Here is a 15,957-nt window from a genome sequence, read left to right as displayed (position 1 = left end):
CACATAGTTTATTAAATCTTACACAATGCATCGAGTTTGTTGATAATTAAAAAAAGAAGAAATAAATCATAATATTTGAATAGTTTATAGATTATAAGATACAGTGAAAGAAAAAAAAAAACACATGACTTCTTTCTCTAATTATCTAACTCATGCAACAAAAGGTAAAGTTTAAATTCCAAATGTTTACACTATTTCTTAAAAAAAAAGATTAAAGAAATTATCTTTTGTGCTATCATAGAAGCATTTTGTTCTCCAAAGAATTTTAATTCATTATGTGAATTATCTTTATTTCAAGCTTTCACTCATTGTCATGACTTTTCTTTTTACACATACAGATAAAATAAATCGCGTGTTTTAGAAAATCGGACAGCAATTTATCACGTTTTTTTTCGATAATTTAATCGTATGACAAATCATTCATTTTTAATAAATCTCGTGAGTTGAATTTAATATAAAAGGCATCAAATGGACATTTTGAGTATGAATTCATTGTTGATATATCAACAAAATATTGTTTAATTCTACGTAGGTAAGTCAGGATTTAAACTGAAACTAAATAGGTAAGTTGCATTTCGTATTCAATATTCTTTCCTTTGTTTGCATGTCTCTAGTAAAAAAAAATAAAAAAATAAAAAAATAAATTTGTAAATCGATAAAAGAATGTTTTAAAAAGAACTATTTAAATTTATTTCTTAAACTAGACCATCAGCATCGAATTTTTTAAAAAAAAAGAATAAAAATTATAAGTTTGCGTATCTCAGTTACAATGCTGTTCCATTAATTATTTGCTCAGAGTTTCTAAGAAAATTACTTAAAATTTAAATGCATTAATCCCCAAAATATAACTTTTTTTTGCATTTGACTTACATAAATTCTTAGCAAAAATTGAAACATTTAATAATATTTAATAGTAAATTTCAGTTTAATATTTGCGTGTTTACAGATATGTTAATCAGACAAAATAATAGTAAAAATATAAACGAGAGCACTAACCTGTGTATTTATAATAATGTATTTCCTTTAAAATATTTAATTTATTGATTTATTTATAATAAATTTGTAAAGCAAACTTTATTTGCTATTTTAGATTATCGTTTGCGGATTAAAATGGAAATTCACGAATAAGTATATTAGTTCAGGTTATTCTTTTAAATTTCATTGATCGTAAATTGTTTGCAAACAAATAATGTTTTATTAAATAAAATATTTGTTATTATATTATGTTATTATTATATTATATTTAATAATGATAAATGAAATAATATTAAATAAAACTTCTTTAAGTTGACAGAATAAATATTTTCTTATGATATTTATATCATTTTTTTTTCACTTTTCATTTCCAGATTGAACGCGATGCAGCTGATCATTATTTTAGGTTTGTTTGCGGTGGCAACGAGTTACTCTCTGTCCATCAAATCTGAGCTGGATGAACACTGGGGGCATTTCAAAGTACGACTGTTCAATTATCATATTCTGTTTTTTTTTTTTTTTTTTTTTTTTTTTTACTTAAATCTAAATTAATGTAAACTATAATTTACTAATAAGTTTAATAGTTTACCTAGACTTAGAAATTGTTATAGTTTTATGATAAGGTCTCAGCTTTGCTGCTGAAAAACTGAAACTGCACTCTACTGAAGAATCCACAATCTATTTGGTTTGGTGCAAGTTAAATAGACCTTACATATGTGTTTTTTAAAGTTCAGACTTAAAAGTATCACTTATTCTCTACAAAATGTTCAAAATAACAAAAGAGATTGAAAATGGAATCTAAAAAGTATAAGGTTATTTGCTATCTTTCGGTTACTATATTTGGTAATTACATCTCAAACTAAGACGTCTTTAGAAGAAATTTTTAAAAATAAGATATATCAAATGCTATAACGATTCATACACAATAGGAGATATTATATGCATTTTATTTTGTTTTTTGAAGTTATTTGTTAGAAATCGGCAAACATTATTTTTATAAATTAAATCTGAAATTTTGATCATTTATGCCTGATCTAGACAAAATCGGCATACGCGTTCTTTAAGGCAACAGAAAGGTCAAATTTTCCAACTCCAGAATTAAATAAAAATAATAATTAATTAAAATTTAATCAAGTGTTTGGATAGTTTTCTGCTATCTTTTCCAAAAGTATTATTTCACAATACCATCTTTAAAAACTTCAAAAATTATTTCACTTCAAAAAAATTCGGAATTTATTCCGGTACAATTTTTTTTTTTTCGTTTTAATAAATTATTTAAATTGATGATACGTAACGTTTTTATTGTTATGATGAAATTCAAACTAATTTCATTTTTTCATCAAACCATTCCAATACCTCTTTTTTTTTTGCCAATGCTAAAATTACCACAGGTGCCAAATTGACACTCTTTGAATAAGCCAGAACAAAGAAAAAAATAAAATTTTCAAAAAAAAAAAAAAAAATGTTTACATTGAGATAAGATGTTGCTTTCTTTAGTGTATACTCTCGTGTAGAATTTTCACTTCCAATTTTATTTCGTAATATAGTATATACTTTTTAATTTGAACGTTCAATTACTTGAAGTATACTGATCCCACCGAATATTTTTATTATTAACAAATTACAAAATGAAATTTTAAATACATGCATTGCACATTAAGTTTCAACAGTCAGATAAGCCGATATACCAAATAAATGAGCTATTTACCAAAAGTGGATAGTTTTCTATAAAATCTCCAAGCTTGAAGACAACCATGTAACTGCAGTACAATTAATTTAGGGAGCAAGATTTCATATTGAAATAACGTCATTCTGAAATTGTATATTGAACTTTTCCTAAACGTTATAATAATTTAATTTTTAGGTAATTTTTTTTTGGAATAGAATGAAAATGAATTTTTCAAAACATCAAATATTTACTCAAAGACATCTCCATATTTTTGAAAGCTTAAGTTTAGTTATTTCTGTTAATTAATAAACAAAATAAAGTTTACGACACTTATTAATTGATATTAAATTTTGGAATTCGTACGATAAGTATATATAAAAATGATAATGTATACGATAATGCATACAAAAAAGGTAATATATATGCTAATGTATTCAAAAATGATAATGTATATGATAATGCATACAAAAAAGGTAATATATATGCTAATGTATTCAAAAATGATAATGTATATGATAATGCATACAAAAAAAGGTAATATATATGCTAATGTATGCAAAAATGATAATGTATATGATAATGCATACAAAAAAGGTAATATATATGCTAATGTATGCAAAAATGATAATGTATATGATAATGCATACAAAAAAGGTAATATATATGCTAATGTATGCAAAAATGATAATGTATATAAAAATGATAAATTATTGATGTATAAAAATGATTGCAGAGAAATTAACTGATATTTTTGTCTGTACATAGAAAGCATTTGGAAAATCGTATAAAGATTCAGAGGAAACAAGAAGGCGTCTTATATGGGAGGAGAGAATCACTTCCATTTCCAACCACAACCTTAGAGCTGACATGGGATTTCACACCTACAAAAGAGGACTCAACAAATACTCAGACTTGGTAAGAAATTTCATGAAATTCATATCATGCCTAGTAATTTATTCATATCAGGAAAATCAATTGAGAAATTATGTTTCTTTTGATAAATATTTCGTTGTCCTAGAAACTAATTTCATTCTTCGATAAAATCAGCTGGAGTGCCCCCCCCCCAATTTTTTTTTCGCATACTCTCTAATGAAGTTGTCATGCCAGACAACGCCTTGCGAGGTAATGGCTTACTATAATTAGGAAATATTAACTTTTGGAGTGTGTATTCAGCAGTTTTACTGAATCCATCGTGTCATTCTTGGCGAGTGATTTGGCGATTTATCCCTGTCATGCGGTTAATACTATTCAAAAATCGAATTTGTGTTTTAGACATGTTTTCCGCAACCGATTGAAACAAAATTTTAATACAAAACTGCACTTGTAGTCACAAAATTTCATACCAAATTTGATATATTTAAGTCATTGCATTTCTGAACTGTCGCACTTAGATGTTTCTGAAAGTTCAGACCGACAGACAGTCAAACTGTCTTTGGATTTGGCTCTGAATTTGACAGATGTCTAACACTATAAATATTAAACCTATGTACCAAATTTTATCTATCTAGCGCTCTTCTTTTTTTAAATATCATTTTAACTTATATTTGAAGAACTGGATAGACGGACTTCCACTGAATAGATCTTATTCAAAATTTGATAGAAATCTCCAAATTTGGTATAAAGATCAATTACCAAATTTCAACCGTCTAGCTCAAAGCGTATTTCAGTTATCTTTATCACAGACAGACAGACGGCCATTTTCTGAAAATGTGTTTTTCGAAATGAGGGATGTCTAAAACGTGTAGATTCGTTACAATCTCGTGTTCGAATTTTTCGACAATTACTATATTTTCTCTATACAACGTATACTAGAAAGTAAAAAATTTCGGTAATTTCTTTCATTCCATGAATAGAGCTTATTTTTTTATCATTTGGGCATCTATAATTTACAGCATTTTTACGTTTTGAAATTGATATTGGGTCCTATCATTTATATCCTCTGCTTTTACACTGTGGACTGTACAGAATATTATATAATTGAATGCAAAAACAAGAACTTCTGGATATCTGTCTTATTTTTACCTACATAATTTTTTTGTACGTTTATAAATTAAAACATGGCCAAAAGTATTCTAATAATATGTTATGAATATGTAAATTTAGTTAAAATGCCACAATCAGTCAGAGCTTGTGATATTGAAACCTAAACAAAATATTACTGATTTACCATTGCATAATTGGTTCAAAAACATATCATAAAACACTTTTTATTTAAGTCGAAACAAATGTACAAATTTTTAGTCAAATACTTGAAATAATCGGTTTTTCAATGTATTTGCTTTATAGTATTGTATGTTCTTTATGTAAGCAACTTTTGAATATAAATGATATAACTTTTGAATATAAATGATATAACTTTTGAATATAAATGATATATATATAAATTCATAAGATATTTTAAATTATTTAAAACATTTAACCTTATATCTATCAACGATTTATATTTATACCATATTTTTTTAAAAATTTAATTTTGAATAAGATAACAATTCACCATTTAATTACTTACTTCCTACATTCTTTTAGCTTTAAGAAGAAAAATGTTTAGGAAAAGAAAAATTTATTAAATACTGATTTACAATACAAAAAATTTTAATTAAAAATTTAATAGTAATACAACTTCCGAATAATATTTTCTGAATTTACTCCTATATTTATAGATTTAAACTACTGCTGTTGCAAAGAAGTGAATGTAGTTCAAAATACAGATTGTTTAGCTTTTAATATATATATATATATATTTGTTGTTGTTTCTTGAGATGCCAATTAAAATGATTTTTTTTCACGAAATATTTCAGACCCACGAAGAATACATGAGTACTCTGAATGGTTTTAGAGTCAGGAACGGCATGAAAAAAAATGTGACCTCTTGGTTTCGCTCGATCAATGATCAGGTTCCAAATCAAGTGGACTGGAGGGATGATGGATTGGTGACTTCTGTTAAAGATCAGGTACGTGAGATTAAATGTTTTTTTTTTAAAGTTATTGTTATGAAAGTAATCTGGCAGCCTTGATAACTTAAGCTGTTTATCCCAGTGAGAATTATTCGATATTATTTTCGTACATTTAAAACTGGTAAAAATAAAAGAATATGTGTGGTACGTTGATATGTGTAAATTGAAAGAAAACAAAATAATTATTCTGTTAATTAAATGCTTTACTTATCTAATTTTTATGTTGAAAATGCTGATAAAGATTGTTATAATGTATTTTTAAACATTAAATAAGACTAAATATGTTTGTGATTTTTTTAATATTCGAAAAATAGCAAAATCACGCATTTAAATACTATGAAATATGAAATTTCCGAGTAGCAACAACAAAAATATTCGGATTTTGATAAATTACTGAAACTCAAAGTAAGAAAAAGCCATTTTTTTTTTAAATAGCAAAAAAAGATGTATGATGTTTTTTATGAACTTAAAACTCTCTATATACTGCTTGATGCACAAGGGATGCAAATACATATATATATACACTTAATTTTTCTGCGCATTTGTATTATTAACGATAATGCAATATAAAATTTTCATAATTTAATTACCAGCTAATCGGTTTACGTAATTAATTTTAATTTTATAAACATAATGCCACGTAAAATTTAATTTAAATAGAAAAAAAAAAGATTTTTCGATATTATCCTATTTATAACGACGATTTTTAATTTAAAGACCATAATGTAAAAAATTAAATTTTACATTTAAACACTTTTATAGAAATGTTATAGAACACTACTAAAATTTGCCAATGATTTAAGGGAATTGTTTTTATTTATTTTCCAAGTAAGGGTAAAGACTATCGAATAGAATAAAAAGAAGTGAAAAATGAAATGAAGGTATTCATTTTTAGCTGGAAATGTTTTCGGATATATAGATTTTGAAATATATTGAAATTTAAACCTCGGACTCCCTTGAAAGATCTACCTTGAAAAGAAATCTTGAAATTTAAATCAAATAGCGGGTAAATGGATCCACTTTCGCTTTATAATTATTTATGTCATGAGTAGGCAATTTCTAAAAGATCTGCTAATAAACCTTACGATTGAAAAAATCATTTTATAAATTTTTCAATTATCTGTTGTTCGACCAAAGAATATTAAATTTACTCACGATTTTTCCTTTCTTTTCTCCAGGGTTCATGCGGTAGTTGCTGGGCCTTCTCCACAACCGGCTCTTTAGAAGGACAACATAAGAAGAAGACTGGAAAATTGGTGTCACTTAGTGAACAGAATCTTATAGACTGTGTTACAGGTATAAGCTACATAATCTTGAACAGTTAAATAGATTTTCATGTGTTACATACACCAGATAATTATATCTATAATATCGGTAGATAAATTTTGTATCGAATTAATGATATATTTCATTGTTGTAAAGAGATTGAATAGATTAAGCGCGGTCAGGTATCAAATTAATTGGGAATATTCAGTCTACAAATGAAAGATTATTCAATTCCTCTATATAAGAAACGAGCAAAACTAGCAGGAGTAAGTTTCTATCAAATTAAACAAAATATCTTGTTTTGCAGAGTATTGACTTTTTTTGTTCCCTCTTCTCCATTAAACAAAAATTAAAAAGGGAAGCAATATTGACAAAGACAACAGCAGGAAGTTTTCGGACAGAATTGAAGATATTGTAATGATTCAGCTTCTTCCTGGGTGACCACTGTGACATTCCTTTTTCCCACACTCGATAATTTACATTCCGGGCCATTCTTCATCAACGAAACTCCCACAGTGTTAAGTGCCTCCAGATTGCCAAATGGAAGACCCTCCTTTTAAGTACGGTCGTCTGGCCAATTAGTGCTAATCCAGATAAGGAACCACACGTGCGTTTCCCAGGGAAATAAATCGTGTCTTCGAAAGGCGAGAGTGTCAAACACTCCAGATGTCCTTCATTTTTCCCATTGTGGAGGGTGGATCATCAATGGACATTTCCTACGGGCGACCAGAGACGATTCAGGTTGTTCTGAACGGTGATTGGGTAACAGGGAGTCTGAGAGGAAAATAAAAGGTGAGATTTTTCGGAAGAAGGGGAGAGAGAAGCTTTGTGTAAATCGGACTTCTGAGTAAAATTCGGTGGATTCCGAGAGCTACCCCTGGAGTAGCCTAAGACGCCAAAAGCCTGTTAGCTGTTCTTGTAAAGTTGTTTCCTTCGAAATTGTTCGAGGAACTATTCTTGTTTAATTTTCGTGTTGTAAATAGCATCATTCATTTAACCTAGATGAGAAAGAGTTGTTTTTATGTAATAAAGCTGTAAATAAAGAATTTGATCATAACGCTACCTGTTATTGGATCGAGACTTTACAATATACTTGAAAAACTGTTTTTGTCAAAACTACATCAATTCTGAAAATTAATGATTATATAAATAAAAAAATCAAAGAAATCTAATTGGAATTTGAAAACATTCCACTTAAAAGGTTTTCAGCAATTCCGGTTTTAAAATTTTCGACAAAGAACAAGTGGCTAAGAAAAAGTCAAAAGACTCAATTTCAGTAGCTTTTCACTGCATTAAAGATATAAAAATCATTAACTTGAATTTTAAACAAACAATAGATTGCAAAAATATAAGCAAAATGTAAAAATCGTTATGCCGATCTTATTTATACAAAATATGATTGTTCGGAAATGATTCTTTTATTCTTTTTCCTTAATTATATATATAAAAACATTAACTTATTTTAGCTTATTTTCGGTAGTAGTTTTGCTTATGATACAAAAATCCTCAAATTATATTTATTTTCTGAAAAAAAAAAAATGTAGCAGAATTTTACAGATTGAGGAGTCGTAATTTTCTTTTATTTGTTCATCTTTGAAAAGCAATGTGAAAACTTAATATATATTTAAAATATTTAAGGATAACAATAATTATTTATTCCTTTTAGAGAATAACGGGTGTCACGGAGGTACCATGGATGTAGCATTTGAGTTTATAAAAAAAGAAAATGGCATCGACACGGAAGACTCATATCCTTACGAAGAAGCTGTAAGTACAATTTTTTTCAAAATTTTATTACAATCATTGTTTGAAAGTATTTCTGTAGATCAAAGATTCTAAATTTTGTTAAGTCCCCCAGTTTTAAGAGAAGATATAAAAAATTACCTGGAAATGAATAGTGTAAAGTTTATATTATTAACGCTTTTTTGTTTTTTAAAAACTTAGCTTCCTATTTTTTTAAATTATATTTATTCCCATCTTTTGAATTTACAAATTTAATCAGAAAAACTGAAGTTGTTCCAATACGAAGCATTAGAACAGGAGCAAATAAAATTTTAATTCTTTTAACACATTTCATAAAAATTAAATAATGCTATAAATAAATAGCAAAATACGGCAAAAATCAAAGCATGTTAAAATGTTTGGTAAAATACCGAAATTTTAAAATTTTTGTCTATTAGTCATAATATATATAATGTGTTAAATGCAATTCAGATATGAGAATTCACTAGTAAAACCTCCAGAAAAGTAAATAATTAATTACCTTCAAAATCTGTTTAAAATTTATCTCACCAGTAAATTTGTTTACATTTTATAGCTGGTATTTGCAGATCTCGTGCCTTTTCTGTTTAAATGAAATTATTTTCGAAATTCGATGTACATTGTCATTCGAATCGGCTGTGAATCTTCTGATTGATGCAACCGTGAAACATATCTAGCTGCTATTTAAAATGGAAAAGTTTAAATTTTTTTTTTTTTTTTGTATTTCATATAATGCAAAAAATTGCAATTTTTAAAACAATCGATTTTTTTAAACATATTTTGAGTAAAAGCACTGCAATGAAGCTTTAAAGCTGTGTCCTTTAAAAATGCTTAATTAATGAAATATATTAAATTATAAAGCAGTTCGGATAAATATTGAAAATTAACTGAACTAAAATAGTGCATTTTTCCTTGTCGGAGTTATTAAAATCGATAAAATAATATTAAATGTTATTAACGTTTTTAGACAGGGTGCCGAGAAATTTAAACAGGTTGTCCAAAATTATGAAAGTTACATCAGAAATAAAACTGATATTGCAAAAATATGATTGACTTTTGATCAATGAAACAATGCGTGCATTGTTTATAATTAAAAGCATATGTTTTTAATTTATAGCAAGACAGCTGTTTGTTCAAGCCATCTGGAGTAGGAGCCACATGTACAGGACATGCTGCCATCCCAACGGGAAATGAAAAAGCCTTGAAACAGGCAGTGGCCACCCTCGGACCCATATCTGTGGCGATCGATGCTCACCATGAATCATTTCATGACTACAAGTAAGAGAAAAATGCTAAAAATACGCAGAAATTTTTTCATTAGAATGTGTGGTGAAAAATTATAATCCTATGTGCTATTCGACTAAATTTTTTCGATTGTCTTCAATAAAAATTTTCTAATAAATAATCATATTTTGCTATATGAGATTTATTATTATCCGAAGCCGTTATCTGAATAAAAGCATTTTATGCCATGTTAAAAAGAAAAAATCTATGTAATGACGTTAATGTAATTGTCCAGTGTAATTTTCTCAGTTTCTGTTCCTTTTTAATATTAATGTTGTAGTGAATAGCATATAAGCCAGTTAACAACTACGCTACCCGAGCAATTGCTTTTGTATCATGGTCATGTTATTAGGCTGCGAACCACAAGGTCCCAAGTTCTATCCTCGCTCACATCTATCCGCTACATTGGTGACCTCAGACGATGAACCTTCGTACAGCTGTTGTGGCGCCATCTACCCACAACCAAAGTCATCAGACTCACATGACGCTAGACTCACTTGACGCAGCAAAAGCATAAGCAACCACTCACCCACACTGGCTCGCCATAACGCTTGGCGCTACTCAAATGGGTATAGGCGCATTAGAATCAACAGTCATATCGATCGTCTCGCCTCCGACTGACTGGAGGGAGAATCTGTAGTGAATAGCATATTAACCAGTTAACAATTACGCTACCCGAGCAATTGCTTTTCTATCATGGTCATGTTACTGGACTGCGAACCAGAAGGTCCCAGGTTCTATCCTTGCGCATCTCAATTCGTTACAATGTTAACTACAATAGTGGCAATATATTTACAAATAAATGCTTTTATATTTAAAATGAATAGAGTGGGCACTAAGGGCACCTAATTAAAAATTATAACTTAATATATATGTATTTTCTAAGGCATGAAAGGCAACGCATAAGTTAATAGATGAAAATTCAAATATATTCAGAGTTACTTATAAAGTAGTGTTAAGCACTTTAAATTAAAAATAGCCTCTCGTTTATCCAAGAAAACAGCATATACCTATACCAAAATGACTACTCAGTATTCATTAAAACAGGTTGCAGCACCCATAGTAGCGAAATAAGGGAGTTACAAAAATAACTCAAAGGAGATTGGTAAAAAAAAATCCAGTCAGAAAAATGTACTCTATATCATAATAAAAATACAAATAAAAGTTTCATGAAGCTATCTGCAAAATTGGCGGAGATATTTACGATTATAATTATGAAATTTCTATGACTTAAAAAAGATTTCGTCCTAAAATTGAAAAATGTATCCTCACACTCCCTTCTCCGAATGAGTTTTTCATATATTTTTTAAAATTATTTTTTAATCACTTCCTTTGTTGCTTAAATATCACTTTACATTTACTTAACTAGGAAAAAACTGTCTGATAATACTAAGAATGCATTTTTCATTTTTAGACGAAACTCTTTTTCAAACTCGGAAAACTCATAATTTTAATCTCAAATATTTCTGCCAATCTTACTGATGACTAACCATGAAACTTTTTCTTGTGTTTTTATTTTCTTAGATTTTCTAATTGAATATTTTAACCGATTTCTTTTACTTTTTTTTTTTGAGTTACTTCTGTAACTTTCTTATTTCACCTCCAGGGGCTCTGTAGCATGACTCAATAAATACAAATTAGAAACATGTTATTTCCCTATATTGATAACATATTCCTGTATAAAATATATTACATGCATTTGTAATACACTTGATTACAGGTACATGTTATTTCTTTGGCTCAAATGAGTTATCGTTTTGAATTGAAGAAGTTTGGCTTTATAGGAAATTACCGATTACCCTTTATAATGCTTTCATTCAACATGGATGGCAAACTCGCATGTTAAAAAAAAAGGATAACTTTACTTTTTTAAAACCTTATAATATAGAAATAAAAACAGAGTATGCTCATATTAACTTTCACCTGTTGATGGGCTTATTTCTTAGTCTCATTCAGACCCCTAATTTTGTACAAGAACAACTATTTTATTTATCTAGCTCGTATCTTTATTTAAAATAATTTTCATAAACTCTAGGACAAACTGATAGATAGGAATACAAAAAAAATCTTATTCAAGTTATCAGTACTTTAATTGATCAAGTAATCAATGCCAAAATTTCGATTTGATTTTTTTGGAGGGAGGGGGGGGGAGGTTTAAAGCAGAAATGGGAAACAAAAATTGAAGAAGGGTACAATAAAATAGTTTATTCAAACTAAAATAAGCAAGAATTAAAGACTTCAATATTTTTTTATAGAATTGGTATCTACGATGAACCTAATTGCGGAAATGAATTGTCCGATTTGACCCATGCAGTTCTGGTCATTGGGTACGGTACAGAAGACGGTGCTGATTACTGGTTGGTCAAAAACAGGTGATAAAATCTAATTTGAAATATAAATTCTCTATTAGCTTAATTTTTCGGTGCAGGAAATTAAATATTAATAAGTAATAATAAAAACAAAACTTGTTTCTCATGTTGCTTGTATTAAGAGAAGCGTTTATTTTATTAGAATAAACCAGTGCTTATAAAAACATTTTATAAATAAATTGAAATTACAATCACATTTATAATATATTATCTGCAATTTTAACTTCGTTACATTAAGGTTTCGTTTTGAAATAATGTGAGGAATATTTTGGAACAGACCGTAGAATTGAATTTTTCTCAAATGACGAGACCAAACTTGAGCTGGCACTCCCTCCTCTTCACATCAGCGGGAAAGCGTTTGACTTTCACTGTCAATTTTAATATGCAATTAACCCACATATGCGCAGAATATATGTAGACTCGGATTTCAATCCTGGAATCCACCGAAACGAAACTGAGACCTTAACTTTAAGTATAATAAGTATGTCCTAACAATGTAAATAATTGTAGAATATAATTTAGCAACTAAATAGATTTAATAACTCGAAATAACTTATAGCAGTAAAGAGCTTGCTCTCTAGTTTCCTTAAGTGTGCAAATAATAGACTCACTATTTTTTATAAATTAAAAAAAATTCTACAGTATGTTAGCAGAAATAAAAAAATATATATATATAGAATTCTCTAGAATATAAATGAGGAACAAATACCTTTCTGAACTGAATTATCGATTCTTTGTTTAAAATAATCGATTTTACATTGGTCTGAATTCGAGCCACAGACAAGCAAATTTCAATTTCGGAGCTTTGTTGATAAAGTTTATTAAGCGGCAAAATTTTAATATTTACAGAATGTTTAGGAGATTTTTTTATGATATTTCATTCTGCTTTAGTTTCCATACAATATTATTTTCAAATCCTTAGTTCAGAACTTTTAATGTCCGTATTTATTTTTAAATAAAAAATTTGTATAAATGTATCTTCCATTTTTTTAGCTTACAAATATATTATACTTTATATTGTATTGTATATATTGTACTTTGTCATTTTAAATATTTCTTATTTTTCAATGTTTATAATATGCCATAATTCGTTATTTTAAATTGTACAGAATCAAAAAATTAATTTTTTCTCATATTTACAACTAGATGGCGCCACATAAATGGAATTAAAAATTAATAAAAATCAATCGATTTATTAATAATTAAGCTAAATAAAAAGACAAGAATAAATTAGGAAGTAAGGAAATACTATTAATTCTTAAATATTTCCATGAAGATAGTTTAAAAACAGATTATACTTTATATTGTATTGTATATATTGTACTTTGTAGTTTTAATTTTTTCTTATTTTTCAATGTTTATAATATGCCATAATTCGTTATTTTAAATTGTACAGAATCAAAAAATTAATTTTTTCTCATATTTATAACTAGATGGCGCCACATAAATAGAATTAAAAATCAATGAAAATCGATCGGTTTAGTAATAATTAAGCTAAATAAAAACACAAGAATAAATTAGAATGTAAGGAAATACTATTAATTCGTAAATATTTCCATGAAGATAGTTTAAAAACCGATTCAAACATAAAAAATTCATTATTTATCTTCAATATAATTATGATTCATCTCTGTATTTCATCTATATGTGCCGATAATTTATTTCGAGGTTATCTTCCAAAAGTTAAGGACTCAACTGAAATTAAGGAAAAATTAAGTGCCTAATAAATTCTACATTGTAGAATTCATAATTGAAGATGAAGCAGTAATGCTTTTAGTTGTAAATCCGAAAATGGGGAAAAAATGATTAATATACTTATGCATATAATTAAGTACCTTTAATTACTTTAAATAAGTTATATTTTTAAATCTGAATACAATTGCTGATTACTGTTTTTGTTATGGCTGATTAAAATTTCACATTTTAGCTTTTTTCTTTTCCTTCAAATTTTGTTCTTTTCTTATGCATGCATGCCAAATTTGATAGGAGCTATTAACGTTGTAGAGACAGATATTTGGTGTTTTAGGGGTTTAGGGAAAAATTTCCTTTTTAAATCATTGGAAGTCATTTCTTTAGATAGCCATTGGGAATATCTATTATTCTCTCATTAATAATGCAGTAAAACTGTGTAATAAAATTGTCTATTGAATAAGTAGACAGTGTAACGAATTGGGATGAGCGAGGATAGAACCTGGGACCTTGTGGTTCGCCGTCCAGTAACATGACCACGATACAAAAGCAATTGCTCCGGCAGCGTAGCTGTTAACTGGCTTATAGCTTTTACCACAACAGTAATCAAATTATTCAATGAGATGCACAAAATTATAATTAGTATTCTTATTAAAATTTTAGGTATTGTACCCGTATTAATTCCCAAGCTAAGAGAAAACTTTTGTTTGATACAGGATTCTGCCATAACAAATACATTTGAATTTGCACTTTTATGTCAAATTTTAATTTTTTATTTCAGTTGGGGTGAATCCTTTGGAGTAAATGGATACATTAAGATGTCAAGGAACAAGGACAATCAGTGTGGAATAGCTACGTTTGCATCCTATCCGCTTATCTGAAGACATTTTGAGAATTATTCACATAGAAATGTGAATAATTACTTGCCCTTTCATTTAAATTATGTTCGGACTACATATATTTATTATGTATATATTACATTTTATTTATTTTTTTCATCAATAAATTTGTAGTTAATATAGCAGGCATTTTCATTTAAAAAATTACACATATTTTAAAATGTTTTTAATATTTGAGCACAGGAAAATGAACACAACTATCATATAAAGAAGAAATTTTATAATCATGTTTATACATATAAGTCTGATATATGTATGAGACCACTTTCATAAAAAATAAACAAAGCAGTTAAAAGCTGCTCAATCAAAGAGTGTATTGATTTTGAGATCTATGAATTACTTATAATTCTAGCAGGCAATTAAAAAAATATCTAATTTTAAGTCTTAAAAATACTGTAGTTAATTTAAGGACAGTAATATAAAGAAATTAAGATATTATTAACATAAAAAACATGGACAATTTATTGTAATTTAAAATTGTTTATGTTTCCTCAAGAATACAAAATGGTTTCTCTTTTTGAATTAATGTGCATTGACTTAATATTACATTGACTTAATATTAGAAATAGAGCAAAAAAATACGTAATTTTTTTTCAAAATAAATAAATTACAATCTAATTAAAATATTATATAATATAAAATTAATAATAATTAGAACTATCAATTTGTTAGAAAATTTGCATATATTCTGTCTAAACGTGTTCGGTACTAAAACCTCAATATTTTTATTACTAAATGAATGAATAAATTGAATATAATCGAGCAGAATATGTGTTGAAAGCCTAATAGAATTACGATAATAATTTATCAAAAATCATAAATCAAGAAATAAATGGAAATCGATCTGGAGATAAATAACAATATTTTAATCTTTAAAGCAACATTAAATAATATACAAATTAATTTTTGGATATAGCTTACTTAGTAAAAAAATGGATAATACTGGCAAACTGTTAGAGAAATGACTGGTTTTTGCTATGAAACTAGAGACGCTATTACAGTGGTAAAGATAACAAATAATTCAATAGTTGTTGTTATGTAGATTATCTCATTTTAAATTATCTTTGCTGCGTTGTCTCTGATTTACTGAT

The 15,957-nt window shown here is 27.5% G+C and overlaps 1 protein-coding gene across 2 annotated transcripts; it reads left to right on the top strand.

Annotated features, from left to right (window-relative positions):
• Nucleotides 1–403: 403 nt before the first annotated feature.
• LOC129980978 (procathepsin L-like) lies at nucleotides 404–14,982 on the top strand. Of its 2 annotated transcripts, XM_056091537.1 has the most exons (9): nucleotides 404–563; nucleotides 1,350–1,455; nucleotides 3,410–3,559; nucleotides 5,443–5,595; nucleotides 6,777–6,894; nucleotides 8,531–8,631; nucleotides 9,743–9,903; nucleotides 12,165–12,281; nucleotides 14,749–14,982. In XM_056091537.1, the coding sequence occupies exons 2-9, from the start codon at nucleotides 1,360–1,362 to the stop codon at nucleotides 14,846–14,848; spliced, it is 996 nt and encodes a 331-aa protein (XP_055947512.1). In that variant the 5' UTR covers nucleotides 404–563; nucleotides 1,350–1,359; the 3' UTR covers nucleotides 14,849–14,982. The 2 variants fall into 2 exon arrangements, with proteins under 2 accessions (XP_055947512.1, XP_055947513.1); XM_056091538.1 differs by lacking the exon at nucleotides 12,165–12,281.
• Nucleotides 14,983–15,957: the final 975 nt, after the last annotated feature.

The sequence above is a fragment of the Argiope bruennichi genome, chromosome 8 (assembly GCF_947563725.1).
Source record: "Argiope bruennichi chromosome 8, qqArgBrue1.1, whole genome shotgun sequence".
Lineage (NCBI taxonomy): Eukaryota > Metazoa > Arthropoda > Arachnida > Araneae > Araneidae > Argiope > Argiope bruennichi.
This window is presented reverse-complemented; position numbering and strand designations above follow the sequence as displayed.